The sequence below is a fragment of the Heterodontus francisci genome, chromosome 37 (assembly GCF_036365525.1).
Source record: "Heterodontus francisci isolate sHetFra1 chromosome 37, sHetFra1.hap1, whole genome shotgun sequence".
NCBI lineage: Eukaryota > Metazoa > Chordata > Chondrichthyes > Heterodontiformes > Heterodontidae > Heterodontus > Heterodontus francisci.
Window position 1 is genome coordinate 27,378,770 of NC_090407.1, and position 14,373 is coordinate 27,393,142.

General features: G+C 45.3%; 1 protein-coding gene across 2 annotated transcripts in view; it reads right to left on the reverse strand.

The window, feature by feature from the left end:
• LOC137352210 (kazrin-like) overlaps positions 1-14,373 on the reverse strand; it is a 528,676-nt gene that overhangs the window by 19,062 nt on the left and 495,241 nt on the right. For both annotated transcript variants that reach the window (XM_068017431.1, XM_068017432.1), the window contains exons 6-7: positions 5,035-5,171; positions 2,827-2,997 (exon numbers count right to left, since the gene is read on the reverse strand). In XM_068017431.1, coding sequence (XP_067873532.1) covers positions 2,827-2,997; positions 5,035-5,171 — 308 coding nt within the window. The remainder of the gene's footprint in view (positions 1-2,826; positions 2,998-5,034; positions 5,172-14,373) is intronic.

Consider the following 14,373-nt stretch of genomic DNA (forward strand, 5'->3'; position numbering starts at 1 on the left):
GTATACTGCATTCTGGAATTAAATAATACATGCCAAGCAACTGGTCACGATTGATACTAAACCTTCAAAGCTGGCCTTCTTTAAGTGGAACCCTTAGCTGGGACTTCAAGCCTTCCTGTAGGAAATCACAGGCAATCGTTCACACAGCCTGTTACTCACACACCTCCCATCACATGATCGTACAGCACAAACAAGGCCAGTCAGCCCACTCTGTCTGTGCTAGCTCATTGCTGGAGCAACATGCTAGTGATGCTAATTGGAAACTTTGAGTTGATGGCTGATAACTAATTTAACAGTTAAAGGAACAATACTGAACAAGTTCCTCTCCCTGGCCTGTGCAGCTGAAAATTGAAGGCTGAAGAGGAATGGGGAAAATAATAATTTATAACAGTCCTCACTATTGAAGAATCAGAAAGAGAAAGAATGCAAAAGTACAGACAACAGTAGCTGCTGAGTTTCTCCTCCCTCTATTTTGCTTGGTTCCAGGCATTTCACTATTACTGATCATTGGAGTGACTTCTTATGGTACCTCGGCTAAGGGGGGATTCACAGCAGGACAGAGGTGATTTATTCCTTTTACTCCCCACCCAAACACTTCTTCATCCAGGGGCCTGACCTACAGCTGAGGAAACACCCCACCTGTCTGTACATCAATATCTAAATCAGGTGTTTGGAAAGCACATTGCCACATTCCCCTTGACCAAGAAAGGGCCTAGTTTCCCAGGGAGAGCAGGTACAGGCTGCTGTTTACTCTGAAGGTCTTTGACATAAAACCTCATCCCATACACAACACGAGAGAGCACGTGCCCCCCACACTGACACAGATCAACATGAAAGGACTGAAGATAATGTGTATTGATGCGATTACATAGCTCGATCCAATGGGCTGTATGTTTGTTTATAGAACCCCGGGCACACCTTCTCACATATTTAAACATTCATGCTTCATTATGCTGCACATCCCAAGTCCCAGTGTAATGATATTTAACTAGACAACACCTTAAACATTCACCCCCTCCACCACCAGCGCATTGCAGCAGCAGTGTGTACCCTCTACAAGATGCACTGCAGCAACTCACCGAGGCTCCTTCGACAGCACCTTCCAAACCCGCAACCTCTACCACCTAGAAGGACAAGGGCAGCAGATGCATGGGAACACCACCACCCGCAAGTTCCCCTCCAAGCCACACACCATCCTGACTTGGAACTATATCGCTGTTCCTTCACTGTCGCTGGGTCAAAATCCTGGATCTCCCTCCCTAACAGTACTGTGGGTGTACCTACACCATATGTGCTGCAAGGCCACCTTCTCAGGGGCAATTATGGATGGGCAATAAACAATGACACCCACATCCCGTGAATTCATAACAAACATTTTCGTGTATGCAGGCCCTGTACAGTGCACTGTGACATTACATGTTCCCACACATTCTACCTGCTACACATTATAAACCTGCTCTTCATATCAATGTGGACAGCACCATCATGTTCCAACTTACTGTCTGCTCCCTCTACACTTGATTTTTCCAATTAATTTATTTCCCTTTCTCTTGTCAAACCACAGGCACCCAGTGTCAGCAGACACTTCATCAAATAGTAACTTTCAAAAGGGAACTAGATAAATACTTGAAGAGAAAACATTCGTAGGGCCATCGGGAAAGAGCAGGGGAGTGGGACTAATTAGATAGCTCCCTCAAAGAGCTGACAGAGGCACGATGGGTTGAATGGCCTCCTTCTGTGCAGCATCATTGGAAATATCCGTGTTTTTAATGATAGTACTGTTGGGCTATTTTATCATGGATAGCAGAACCACGAAGCTCAGGCCTGTGATTATCCAACGTCCAAAGTGGCACAATTTCCATTTGGGGAGGCTGAAGAAGGGGACCCTGGATTGTGAACTAGAATAGCAAACCTGCTCTCAAGCCTTGATGAGCATCACTTTGTAAACGTGTTCCCTCTCCAACCCATTCAATAAGCCTGCTCCTGGGCCTCTGCAGACCAGGAGATGATGAAGAACAGCGAGAGCAGCTCTCTCCCTTCTAACTTTGCACCAATCTCCTTAAAGAGCCCAGCATTGCAATCCAGTTATTTATCATTCCTGTTAAGATTTTGTGGCTGTCGAAAATCTGCCTGTTTATTTCCTGTATCTAAATCTTTGTCAAGACGAATTTAAATGAAAGAAATTGTTGTGAGAACACCGTTTACATCAGATAAATCAATATTTTATTTTAAAATGATCAAGAATCAGTATATCCAGTTTATCATCCTGAAGCTCTCACTGCATGGAATACAGCAGGCCAAACTGAGGAGGAAGGGGAATCTCTAAAGTTACTCATATGATCACTCGCTACATTCACCAGTGACAAAATGACATACAGTGGGGTAAAGAAAAACGCAAGAGCAACAATGTAGACAAATGCAGAAGGGGAGTAGTGATACCTGAGGGGCAATCTATCACCAGATTATATCCCTGACTCACTGTCTGATGCTGTACTGTAACTGGTTGCTTGTATGTCCACAATGACTTAGAAAGTAAAATGATTAAAAACAAATGAACCAGAGCAGCTTATGCAGGTACTTACTAGCTGAGGGCCAGTCCAGTCCCTGGCTATAAGTCAGAAAGTGCTCCATTCTCCAGTGGGGCCACGTTGAGATCATTAAGAAATTGAAGACACTCAATGATGACATTGGACAACCTGCTGTTCATCTTCCTGTTGGTCTATCTGGCCACAGGGTTCCATGGGAATTCAAGGGCCATGTCAGCGAGCTTGTCAAAGAGATTCTGCACCTGATAAAGAACTGGAGATTGTAGGTCCCGTCACTTACCATGGCCAACTCTGCCTCCAGTTCCTTAATCCGGTTTTCTTTCAGGTCCAGTTGTGTCCGCAGTGCAGTCACATGATCAGTTGCCTCCTTAGCTTGTCGGCGTAGCTCCCACTTCTCTCGTTCAACTGAGTCTTTCTCTTTTGCCAAAACCTTCACTGCATCTTCACTCTCCTGTAAAGAGTGGGAATGGAGTCTTCAGATTTATCTCGGCATTTAGAAACCAGAGTGGGAGGTCTGGACCATGAATCAAACGTTACACCAACATTAAAACCCACTGAGCCTCGTCTTCCACTTCCACATATCGGACAATGACCCCCCATCATACTGAGGCTCTGTGAATATTTGGCCTCAGAAGTTCTTTTGCCTGAAGGAAGGGAGAGAGGGAGGGCAAAGAGTGAGAGAGAGGAGGATGAAGAGAGAGAGAGAGAAAAGGAGGGCAGAGAGAAAGGGAGGGGAAGAGAGGGCAAAAAGAGAGAGAGGAAGGGAGGGCGAAGAGACAGAGAAAGAAAGAGAGGGAGGGAAGGAGCAGCACCCAGACAGCACAGGGTTTGCTGAGTTAAGCTGCCAGTTCACACAATCAACTTAAAAACAACACTAAAATTTGGAATCAGATTCTTGGGGTCAGACTACTCCATGAGCCATTTGGAACAGAGTTGATACAGGTTAGAGAAACAGATTTTGAAACCAAGCGAGCTGCTGTCTATCATTTCTCTCCATGTTAGGTGAGATGAGCCTTTAACGTGTCTCAAAGCTTCAGCCATCTCCATTTGTAGAGAGAAAGAGACACACAGTGAGAGAGATGGACATTAAAGAGAGAAAAAGAGCAAGGGAGAGACAGAGAGAGCACTTGCAAGCAGCTCAGCCATATGGAACTTATTTTTACAAAGGGAAAGACAGGCAGTGAGAGTAAGAGAGAGAGATGGACAGACCAAGAACGAGAAAGTGGAGAATGGTTGATGCAGCAGATGCACTGCAACATTAGTTTCAACGTGCAAGACTGAAGTGTGGGTTTCTTTCAGGTGATGCAGCAGTGTTTGTTTTTTGGTATAAAACAATTATTGATGTTAGTCAAAGAAGGTTCAGTGACGCTCACTGTCATCTTAGTTTTCAAAGACTTAATTCGCCATTTAACAAGGTAACTTCTATGGTTTAATTTTGAATTGATATTTTTAACAGCATTCAGCTTTCTCTAACCAAAGTGAGGGATGTAAATAGTAGGAACAGCACATTTTTCAAATTCAGGCACTCAGTCAGTATTAAATACTTCCAGGTGAGAAACAGCATGGATTAGATACAGAGTGAAGCTTCTCTGAACTGCCCCCATTGATGTCTTGCAGCCCTAACCTCAGAACAGTGCCTTCTGAACCAGCATGACTTCAATTTTCTACCGACACCTCTGTTCAATCAGCACCAATTGGTGCTGAACTTTGGAAGAGTTTGGAGTTGTGGATCCACACTCACTGGAAACAGGGCAGAAGCTGCCTCAAAATTGGGACCCCTGTAATTACTAGAGAGGTGATTTGCGCTCTGGGCTGCATTTGAAACAAGGCCGATGAGGTGTGAGGCCAAAGTATTAACCCAGTAAATGTGCCAGCAGTTTCCCCGCCCCCCACAAATACGTCACAGATGACCAATAATCCCTTTAAGCTGTGTGGGCAACATACCAATGCAGTGAAACAAACAAGCCAGCCAGAACCAACATTTACATGCAGCAATCTTAAAAGAAGCGTTCAGGCTGTACACAATGAAGAAAAGTTAGACAGAACATTGCTTTTAGTTTAGTTTAGAGATACAGCACTGAAACAGGCCCTTCGGCCCACCGAGTCTGTGCCAACCATCAACCACCCATTTATACTAATCCTACACTAATCCCATATTCCTACCACATCCCCACCTGTCCCTATATTTCCCTACCACCTACCTATACTAGGGGCAATTTGTAATGGCCAATTAACCTATCAACCTGCAAGTCTTTGGCATATGGGAGGAAACCGGAGCACCCGGAGGAAACCCACGCAGACACAGGGAGAACTTGCAAACTCCACACAGGCAGTACCCAGAATTGAACCCGGGTCGCTGGAGCTGTGAGGCTGTGGTGCTAACCACTGCGCCACTGTGCCATCCCTTGCCTTCCAGCCCTGATGAAATGTTAATCTGTCTTTTCCCTGTATCTATTGCGTATTTCCACCATTCGCTGTTTTTATTTACCTTTCTGTGTTGCTCATAATTCCTTATAAAATCTCGCAGCTGTTCCTCTCGGCTCTCAAGTGTCGCGTATAGCTGCTGCATTTGGTTTACTAGGTCGGCCTTCTCGGCTTTTAATCGTTTGCGGTCTGTCTTCATGGCTGTTGGGGAGAAAAAGGGGGACAATTAGGTTTGTGCTGTGACCAACACACAAGGGCAATGGCTGGTCTGGTCTGTTAGGAACACTGAGGTCCCTTTCACTGACAGAGCCCTCTAAAACAGGTTGCTTGTTCAGCCAGGTCTCTGTGTGTATGTGTATGTAAGAACCTGGATAAGGAGCACAGAAAGAGTAAAAGGGTTAGGGCAATTACTTTGGTTTTGTGTGAGAATGAGGCAGGTTCAGATCAGGGATGTGTGATTTACACCATGCCCAATTTTATGCTTGGTAGACATCAACAGGGCTGAGATTTGGGTGACCTGTAAATCAGGTGTCTGACCCGACCCAAAACCGCCCCCCCCCCCCCTCCACATCCTTGCCAAACCAGGTGGGTTTAAAGCAGGACTAAAGTTACGCGCACACATACATATCTGTATATTCGCAAATACACGTTCACAAACACAGTAACACTTGAACTGCAGCGACTATAAAGCCATGGAGGTATACAACACAGGAAGCCATTCGGCCCATCCCGTCAGTGCTGGCACTTTGCCTGAGCAATTCAAAACTAATTCCAATTCTCTGCTCTCTTCCCGCAGCTCTGCACCTTTGCTTTACTTCATATATTTAATCAACTTTTCCCTTAAAAGTTGCAATGGTCTCTGCTACTTACAAAAGCAACCCTCGGTGTGAGAGCACTTTCTAACTGATGTTTGGACCCAAGGATTGGAAAGGGCTGTCTCATCCCCAAACCAAAATACCAAGATCAGTTAGCTATCAGCTGCTTGAAAAAATTAAAATTGATGGGAACACAGCTTTGAATTTTACATGCGGCTTCACGGTGTGTATCTGTGTGGCCAACAAAGAAAAACAACTTAGATATTCCTGTTCGATCTCTTATTACCCTCAACCATTTCTTTCACCAAAAAGCTCTCCTATTCCCGACTTGTTATCACCCATGTCACACTATCGCATCCAAATCAAGACGTAGCCCTCTGTGTGAAATAGTTAAATTGAAACTGTCTGCACACCTTCCCTTTTCACTGCTCGAGTCAGTGGCCCCTGGTTACAGACTGTGTGCTTATGTCAAACATATCATTAGAGTTCCATTTGTCTGCACTCCTCAGAGTCTTGGGCTCATCTGGCCTGTTAAAACTAATCACACATTTATGGCATATGGTTTCCTGTATGCAAAGTGATTCAAAACATATGACTGTGTAACTGAGGCTGGCTGGAGGCAGGGGCTGGGAGAGGGGGATGCGAGGGAAAGGTGGGTATGGGAGGGAGGAAATGAAGCAAATACATGAGATAGCAATTTGCCTTTACAAACCTCAAGCAAGCAAAAGCTCAAATTCAGCTGTTCAATCCTTGCAGGCCTGATTCTGCATTGAGCATGAAACATTAACCTCCACTCCTCCGACCAGCCCCTACCACATTGATAATTGCTGGGTAGACAGCGCAAGCTGACAGACTGACAGGCAGCCCAAAGATGTCTGGGCTGCTGAGGCAACAGCTTCCCGTTTAGAATTCATAGGGCATTGCAGTACAATCAGAGGCCTGTCGTAAGGTCACCCACCATCTCTGCTCCACATCAGAGGACAGCTTCAGAATAACAAGGGAATCCCAGCGGGGTTCTGGCAATCACCATGGGGGATGGGGGACAAGTTCAATCAGCCAATGGTTGCATGGGAGCTTCGTCACAAGGGAGGATTTTCCATTCCATTTTTTCCAGTGTTCTCACTGTGCTCCTTTTATATATTTTTTTTTAAAAGGTGGCCCAGGGGAACCCAAACAGAAACGCCTTCCCCCCCCACTCCCCAGTCTCCATGGAACGCACTCTCACATGCACTTTCCTTGTAGCTGCTGCTCCTAGTCCAGACCATGATCCTTATTGGTAAAAAGGGATGACTCCCAAATCTGTGATCTTAGGGTTAACCCGAGGCCTATTTGCAGCTCACCAGCCCAGGAAAATGTCTGTAGCCAGAGATCAAGTTGTTCCATATGAAAAATTTCTGACCCCAAAGTGACTGCCCAGTGTCTGTCAGGAACTGCACTGCATCAAATATAGAAACAGCTCATTCACAGTATTGGTTGACAGTACAAAAGAGGAAAATAGATCAGACTTCAGCCAAATTCACTTAACTTAGTAGATACACTGCATACAGCCCTTCACATTGCTCCCTCACCAGAGATGGACCTGAACCCACCAGCACTATACCCCAGTGTATATGGGGACAGACCCGTATCCATCAGCACTGCACCCCAGTGTTATACAGTGACAGACCTGTACTCACTAGTACTGTACCCCAATGTATATGGTAACAGACCCATATCCTTCAGCACTGTACCATGTTATACAGTGACAGACATTTACCCATTACTACTTCAATCTAATGTTATTCAGCTGAAACTCCTCTCTCCAGTCACAGCCCAAGTTTGGAAGAGTGCAGAAAGGCTAATATTAAAATATGTGCTATTGAAAACTGCACTCACTCACTGTTATTCTAAGACCCCAATGTTAACCCTGCACTCGGATCCTTCCTATCCTCCCTCCTACCTCATTTTCTGAAGAAGTCTATCTTGGAGCTGTGGACAAACCTTGTTGCCTCCTGATGCTGCTAACACTGGCAACACTATCCAAACCACCAGGATGCTGTGTGTTTCTCTTTCTCTCTCGGTACCACATTCTTTGAGATCTGCCACGTGACAGCGCTGTCACTTCATTCACTCAGGAGTGATAAAAGGATAAAGGGAGTGTTCCTGGGCAGCTATTCCTTGTGCACTCCATTACATCAATGTTCCTCTGCCCTCAAACTATTAGGATGCTATGAACACCGAGAATGGTTCAAAATATGGCGCCCAGCCCCAGAAACAGCCATAAGCAGCTTAATTAAATAGTGTCACACACCGAACCCAATTCCAGAATCTTTCCAACATCTAAAAGTTTTTAGTTGTTACAGTTTGATAAGCCTTGTGCTTGTTGAATGGGTTGGGGTGTGAGCAGCGCTGGCCAAGGAGTATTTTCCATGTTGATTCAACAAAGGGTCATTCACACATTGGCCAGCAGGTGGCAGAGCCACTCAGCACACTGCCCTTTTCCCTGCCCCTACCCTACCCCCACAGGCCTGGGGTTTGAATGCAGCCTGTGGTGATGATTAAAAGACACCATTGATATCAGCCTCTTCCACAAGCAATACAGTGATTTAAAATAAAATATAGCACTTTGTTGCACTGAAGTGTCCTAAGGCGATTCACACAACTAATTATTTTGAACTGCATCATGTAGGCAAATAAGGCAGCCATTTTGTAGACGACAGTGAAATGAACAGAATTAGGGAGGAACATTGGCCAGGAATCCAGAAAACCACCCTGCTCTTTGAAGCACTTCTATGGAATCGTTACCATTAACCAGAATGGAAACACAGGGCCATGGTTTAAGTTATAAGGAAGCCATAAATATTCAATATGTTGGTTTGTGGAATGTGTTCAATGTAGCACAAATACAAAAGGAACTGTCTGCGTGTTATGGGGACCAATTGGCCTTCTGGGCTCAGTCACTGCTTGTGCTATGTTTTCAGCAAAGTAGTCAGCACTGCTCCCAGGTGCTTTGTCTGCAGCAGGTGGTCCCAGAGACTGGAAGTCTGCTACCTGCTGTGGGCATGGGTTCCTGATGTTGCAAAATTATCACACAGGGCTTGTGCCAGAGTCAGTCGAGTTAGGTCAAACGAAGGGCAGGTGTTCACCCCTCAGGGTGCAGAGAATTGAATTAGATGATTAGCCATGCTCTTTTTTGAATGGTGGAGCAGGCCCGAAGGTCCGACTGCCTAATCCTGCTTCTACTTTCTATGTTTTCTATTTTCTAAGTCATCTGGGGCCTGTAAATGACCAAATCTTTGTGAGCAGCTCAAAGCCATTTCCATGCTGATGGGATAAAAACAGAAAGTGCTGGAAATATTCAGTTGGTCCGGCAGCATTTGTGGAGAGAGTAGAGTTAATGTTTCAGGTCTGTGACCTTTCATCAGAACCTGAAACATTAACTCTGCTTCTCTCTCCGCAGATGCTACCAGACCAGCTGAGTATTTCCAGCACCTTCAGTTTTTATTTCAGAGTTCCAGCATCTGCAGTATTTTGCTTTTATTTCCATGCTGATGAGAGTGGGCCCATTGGTCTCACTGTTGAGGGAAGACGTGTGGATGTCTTGCTATTGAAGGTGGATCTGTGGTTCTCTCACTGTCGACTGATGTGTGTGTGGACGTCTCGCTATTAAAGGTGGTTCACTTACTGTCGAGGGATGTGTGTTTGGGTCCTGTGAGGAGAGGAGAGGAGAGCTGTTCAGACTCCCAATGATGCTAATATAAAAAACCAGCACCCACACATGCCATCAATAGATAAATGATCTATTTGGTCACATAGGTGGGATTCCCTTCCTCTTACCAACGGGGACCTCAAGACTCCAGCCTTGATTTGGAACAACAATGGGTCGGAAAAGGTCTCAGCTCTCCGTTTAAGTAGCACCTCCCTGCAGCCACACTCTATCATTTGAAAGGGCCCGCGATCTGAAGGCTGAGAGGTCAAGGTGAAACCTTTCATTTCACCTACTTCATATTGCCATGGCGACACAACTCTGACAACCACCATCAATCATTCTGCAAATCTGCAATCACACTGAACGATATTGACCTGACACCAGGAACTTCATTAAATGCTGTTCTAACATAAGCACGATATCATTGACTCCTGAAGTACAAGTCACTGGCGGTCAATAATGTAACCCTAACAGTCTGTGTTCAATTGCTGAGGGTGGAGGCCAAGATTTTGCTGGGTCTCTGAATCTGTTCCCTAGCACTTACACCTCAGTCGTCTAAATCTGCTGGGCTATTTTGCGATGTAGTATTGTATTATGACACAAGCATACACGAGTCAATGGACCAGCTCAATGCCTGTTCATAGGTATGAATGCGCTAAACAGACACCGCCCCTGCTGCCGTGAACCTGCAAACAGAGAAAGATGAGTCAAGATAGCTAAATGACTTTTCCTCTTCCCTGACATTCCATAAGTAAATATTCATTATTGGTGACCTGCATCACTGCAGAATTAAATACACCAGGTTCCACAGAGACCATTTTCTCACTAAAGGAATGGCTCTTTATTCAGAGACAGTCACCTCACTAGCAACATTTTCTGGATCATTAGGATCATTATAGCCATAACTATTCTTCCACAATTATCTCAACGACTTTCCGATGGTTTCTACGCTTTCGCGTCAGTTCCCAGCTGCTGAAGGGCTTCAGTGGCAAAATATTTGTACAAGGCTACCATCAAATCCCCTCACTCAGAGAGGCTTCCATGATGTGTCTCTCCGTGGATCTAATGGGTAAAAGGTACTGCCTGGTGTAATACTGACCCATACAGGTCCAAAGGTCGTTGCTTCTATCCTGGCTGTGTACTAGTTAGCTAGTTTCAGCCGAGGCAGCGGTTGAAGCACTATTATTGGCCTTGGGCTGGGAGGAAAGCAAATCAGCCATGGTTCCTGCTCGCTTGGCTCTTCCTGTTGGCAAGTGTGTGTCTGTGCAGACGTTGGTTGAGGGCAGAATTAGTGGTTTGGGTGTGGATTTCATAGATTCTGGCGACCCTCCAGCACTTTGCCCAAGTAACCATTCATATGCGAAGTTGTTCAACCATAGGAGACTCACTGTCGAACCTGATCCTGTCTTCACATGCTACCCACATGGATATAACAGGATCAAAAAGCAAATAGCAAAATAAGCAAGAAGCAGAATATACAAAAATAAGCACAAGGTACCAGGTTTAAGTTCCACTCCGGGCTTGAGCACAAAAATCAAGGCTGACACTCCAGTGCAGTACTGAGGGATTGCTGCACTGTCAGAGGTGCCACCTTTTGGATGAGACGTTAAACTGAAGCCCCATCTCTCTGCTCAGGTGGATGTAAAAGATCCCATAGCAGTGATTTGAAGAAGAGCAGGGGAGTTCTCCCTGGTGTCCTGGCCAATCCCTCAATCAACATCACAAAAAACAGACGATTTGATCATTATCACATTGCTGTTTTTGGGAGTTTGATTTAGATTTTTAGATTTAGATTTAGAGATACAGCACTGAAACAGGCCCTTCGGCCCAACGAGTCTGTGCCGACCATTAACCACCCATTTATACTAATCCTACACTAATCCCATATTCCTACCACATCCTCAACTGTCCCTGTATTCCCCTACCACCTACCTATACTAGGGGCAATTTATAATGGCCAATTTACCTATCAACCTGCAAGTCTTTTGGGCTGTGGGAGGAAACCGGAGCACCCGGAGGAAACCCACGCAGACACAGGGAGAACTTGCTCCACACGGGCAGTACCCAGAATTGAACCCGGGTCGCTGGAGCTGTGAGGCTGCGGTGCTAACCACTGTGCCACTGTGTGCAAATTGGCTGCTGCGTTTCCTACATTACAACTACACTTTCAAAGTACTTCTTTGGTTGTTAAGTGCTTTGAGACGTCTGGTAGTTGTGGAAAGCACTAAACAAATGCAAGTCTTCATTTTCTTTTTCAGGATCAATGGACAGCAGAAGGCTGAACATTGGCTGATGTTTCCCATCTCCAACATCTTTTCAGCATCTGTCCTGCCACCCAGGCTGGGAGAAGTAGACCTGGAATGGCACCTCGGCCTTTTTGGGGCTGGACCATACCATGTTATGGGCTATCGGGGATCTAGATTTTCACAGCAATGCAGGCACCTTGAATGGACAACACAAGGCCTTAAAGTTTAACCTCAGAACACAGATGAGACAATCTTCAAACATACCTGGCACTTAAGCTTCATATTGTGACTATGTCTTTGCTAAACTGAAGAAGTCAATGGCCTTCAGCCTGTACATTGAGTGTATCGGATAGTATTACACGAATTCAAGGATTGCATCGTTCAGTGCACCTCTGGCCTACTTATTCACACAAGCCAAATGTGCTGCTCGAAGATACCCGTTTATCAAAAAAATACTTTTCAATAAAAAAAATAAAAACCCTCCTGGCGGTGATTAGAACGCCATCTCATTCATAAAAGGACTGCTAGGTCACCAGATCAATTCCAATCTCAGTGGATAAAAATCTACTCGAGCATCACCTTTAAACTTTGACCGCCCTCCATTTCAGGCTAGACTTTCACTTCCCCCATTTGTCAAACGTCCCAATATCAATGAGCTCAGGGAAAACTAAATGATCTGAAGTAAGAACTTTTAATATTGGCGTCTCAAAGGTCTGGGAATTGATTTCAGCAAACTGGAACCATTAATCCAGACTCTGTGCTTACTGCAAGACAAGCAAACCGGGCGAGTAATCATTCAGCACCGTGACTGTTACAGGAATCACATAAACCACCGTCATACTGGGGCACCTCACTAAATAATTTCTGTGCCAAAACGAGACCCAAACACCATCCATTTGGTGAATCCAGTTTTATTACAAGTTCACCAGATTGTTCTTTTATATGAAGGGTTTTGCCCTGGTTGACCTGAGTGAACTCAGGTCCCCTCACAGTGGCTAGAATTTGATGAGATTGCTGGGCTGAGAATTGAAGGGCATGTCACAAATATACAAAGGGTTTCTCTCCCTTTTCTTCAGCCACTTTTTTGTCCTGGATCTTCTGCTGATCCCACGCTCTTGTGACTTTTTAGAAACATAGAAAAATAGCAGGAGTAGGCCATTCGGCCCTTCAAGCCGGCGCAGTCAGTCAATACGATCATGGCTGATCATCCATCTAGTGTGAAAGGAATTGAGGGAGCAGAATTCTTGAGATGCATTCAGAAGGACATTTTTGCCCAATATGTAGCAAATCCAGCAAGAGAGGGCACAATTTTAGACTTAGCTATAGGGACTGAAGATGGGCAGGTGGAAGGAGTGGCAATGGGAGAGCATTTTGGTGGTAGTGATCCTAATTCAGTCAGTTTTAACATAATTATGGAAAACAACAGAGACAGGAGTTATAGAGTTCTCAATCGGGGCAAGGCCAATTTTATTAAACTGAGGAGTGATTTAGCAAAAGTGGACTGGGGCAGCCCTTGCTGCTTGGGGATCCCTCCGGGCCTCAGAGAACCCGATTCAGAGGGTGCGCCCCCAAGCCCACAGGGAGGCCACCTGGTTTTACTGGGCGGTCTCCCCATACGGTGGGGGGCCCACCAGTTGCTGGTAAAATGCCAATGGCAGCAGCAAAAGGCTCCTCAATTGGCATCTGGGCAGTAAGACTGCCCTCCACCTTCGCCACCATGGCATCAGGACGGCAATGGGCACTCCGTCCTCGCCTTCCCTCGCCGTTTTACACCCCCACCTGCCTCCCAACTCGTAAAACCCAACCCTAACCCTGAAACCTTAGTTTACCCAGTCTATATATAGATAAAAATCACTCATGGTTACTGTATTACCTTTGTTACATGCACCTCTAATTTCTGATTTATGTTCTACCCTACACAACACCTACTGTTAGGAGCCTATAAACTATTCTCACTACTATTTTTTGCCTCTTGGTGTTTCTTAGCTCCATCCAAACCAATCCTACATCTTGATTTTCTAGGCTAAGATGCTTTCGCTCTGCTGCCTTTCTCCTATCGTTCATTATTGTGTCTGTTCTCTAATCCACTTTCATTTTGTCTATCTCTTCTAAAGGCCAAATATCCTGGAACATTTAATTCCCAACCTTACACTCCAACCATGTTTCGATAATGGCTATCAGATCAAACTCATTAATTTCTATCTGTGCTATCAATTCACCTATTTTGTTGTGAATTCAGATATAGTGCCTTTAGCTTTAGATTCCATAGATGCAGGACATTGTTTTGTTTTTTTTTTAAAAAAGGGTCACTGGAAGGACTTGGGACTTTTTAAAAAAACAAATGGGTCCCGTTCCATAGGCCCCAGGGACCCTGCGATATCTCGGCCAAATGGGCTTATTGGGTGGAGATGAAAATAGTTCCACTGGGTCACAGGGCAAAATTTTAATGACACAGCAAGCTGGATGGTCTTCACGCACATACCTGCCAACACTGGAGCCAATGAATAGCTACCAGGAGCAGGCTTGCTGGCTGACTTGCTTCCGCCTCTAACCCAAGTATGCAGAAACCAATAATACAGTGTGAAACGCTGCCTTGACTGAGACTAGTTAACTAGGTACATGACCAGGATAGAACCCGCAACCTTCGGGCCTGT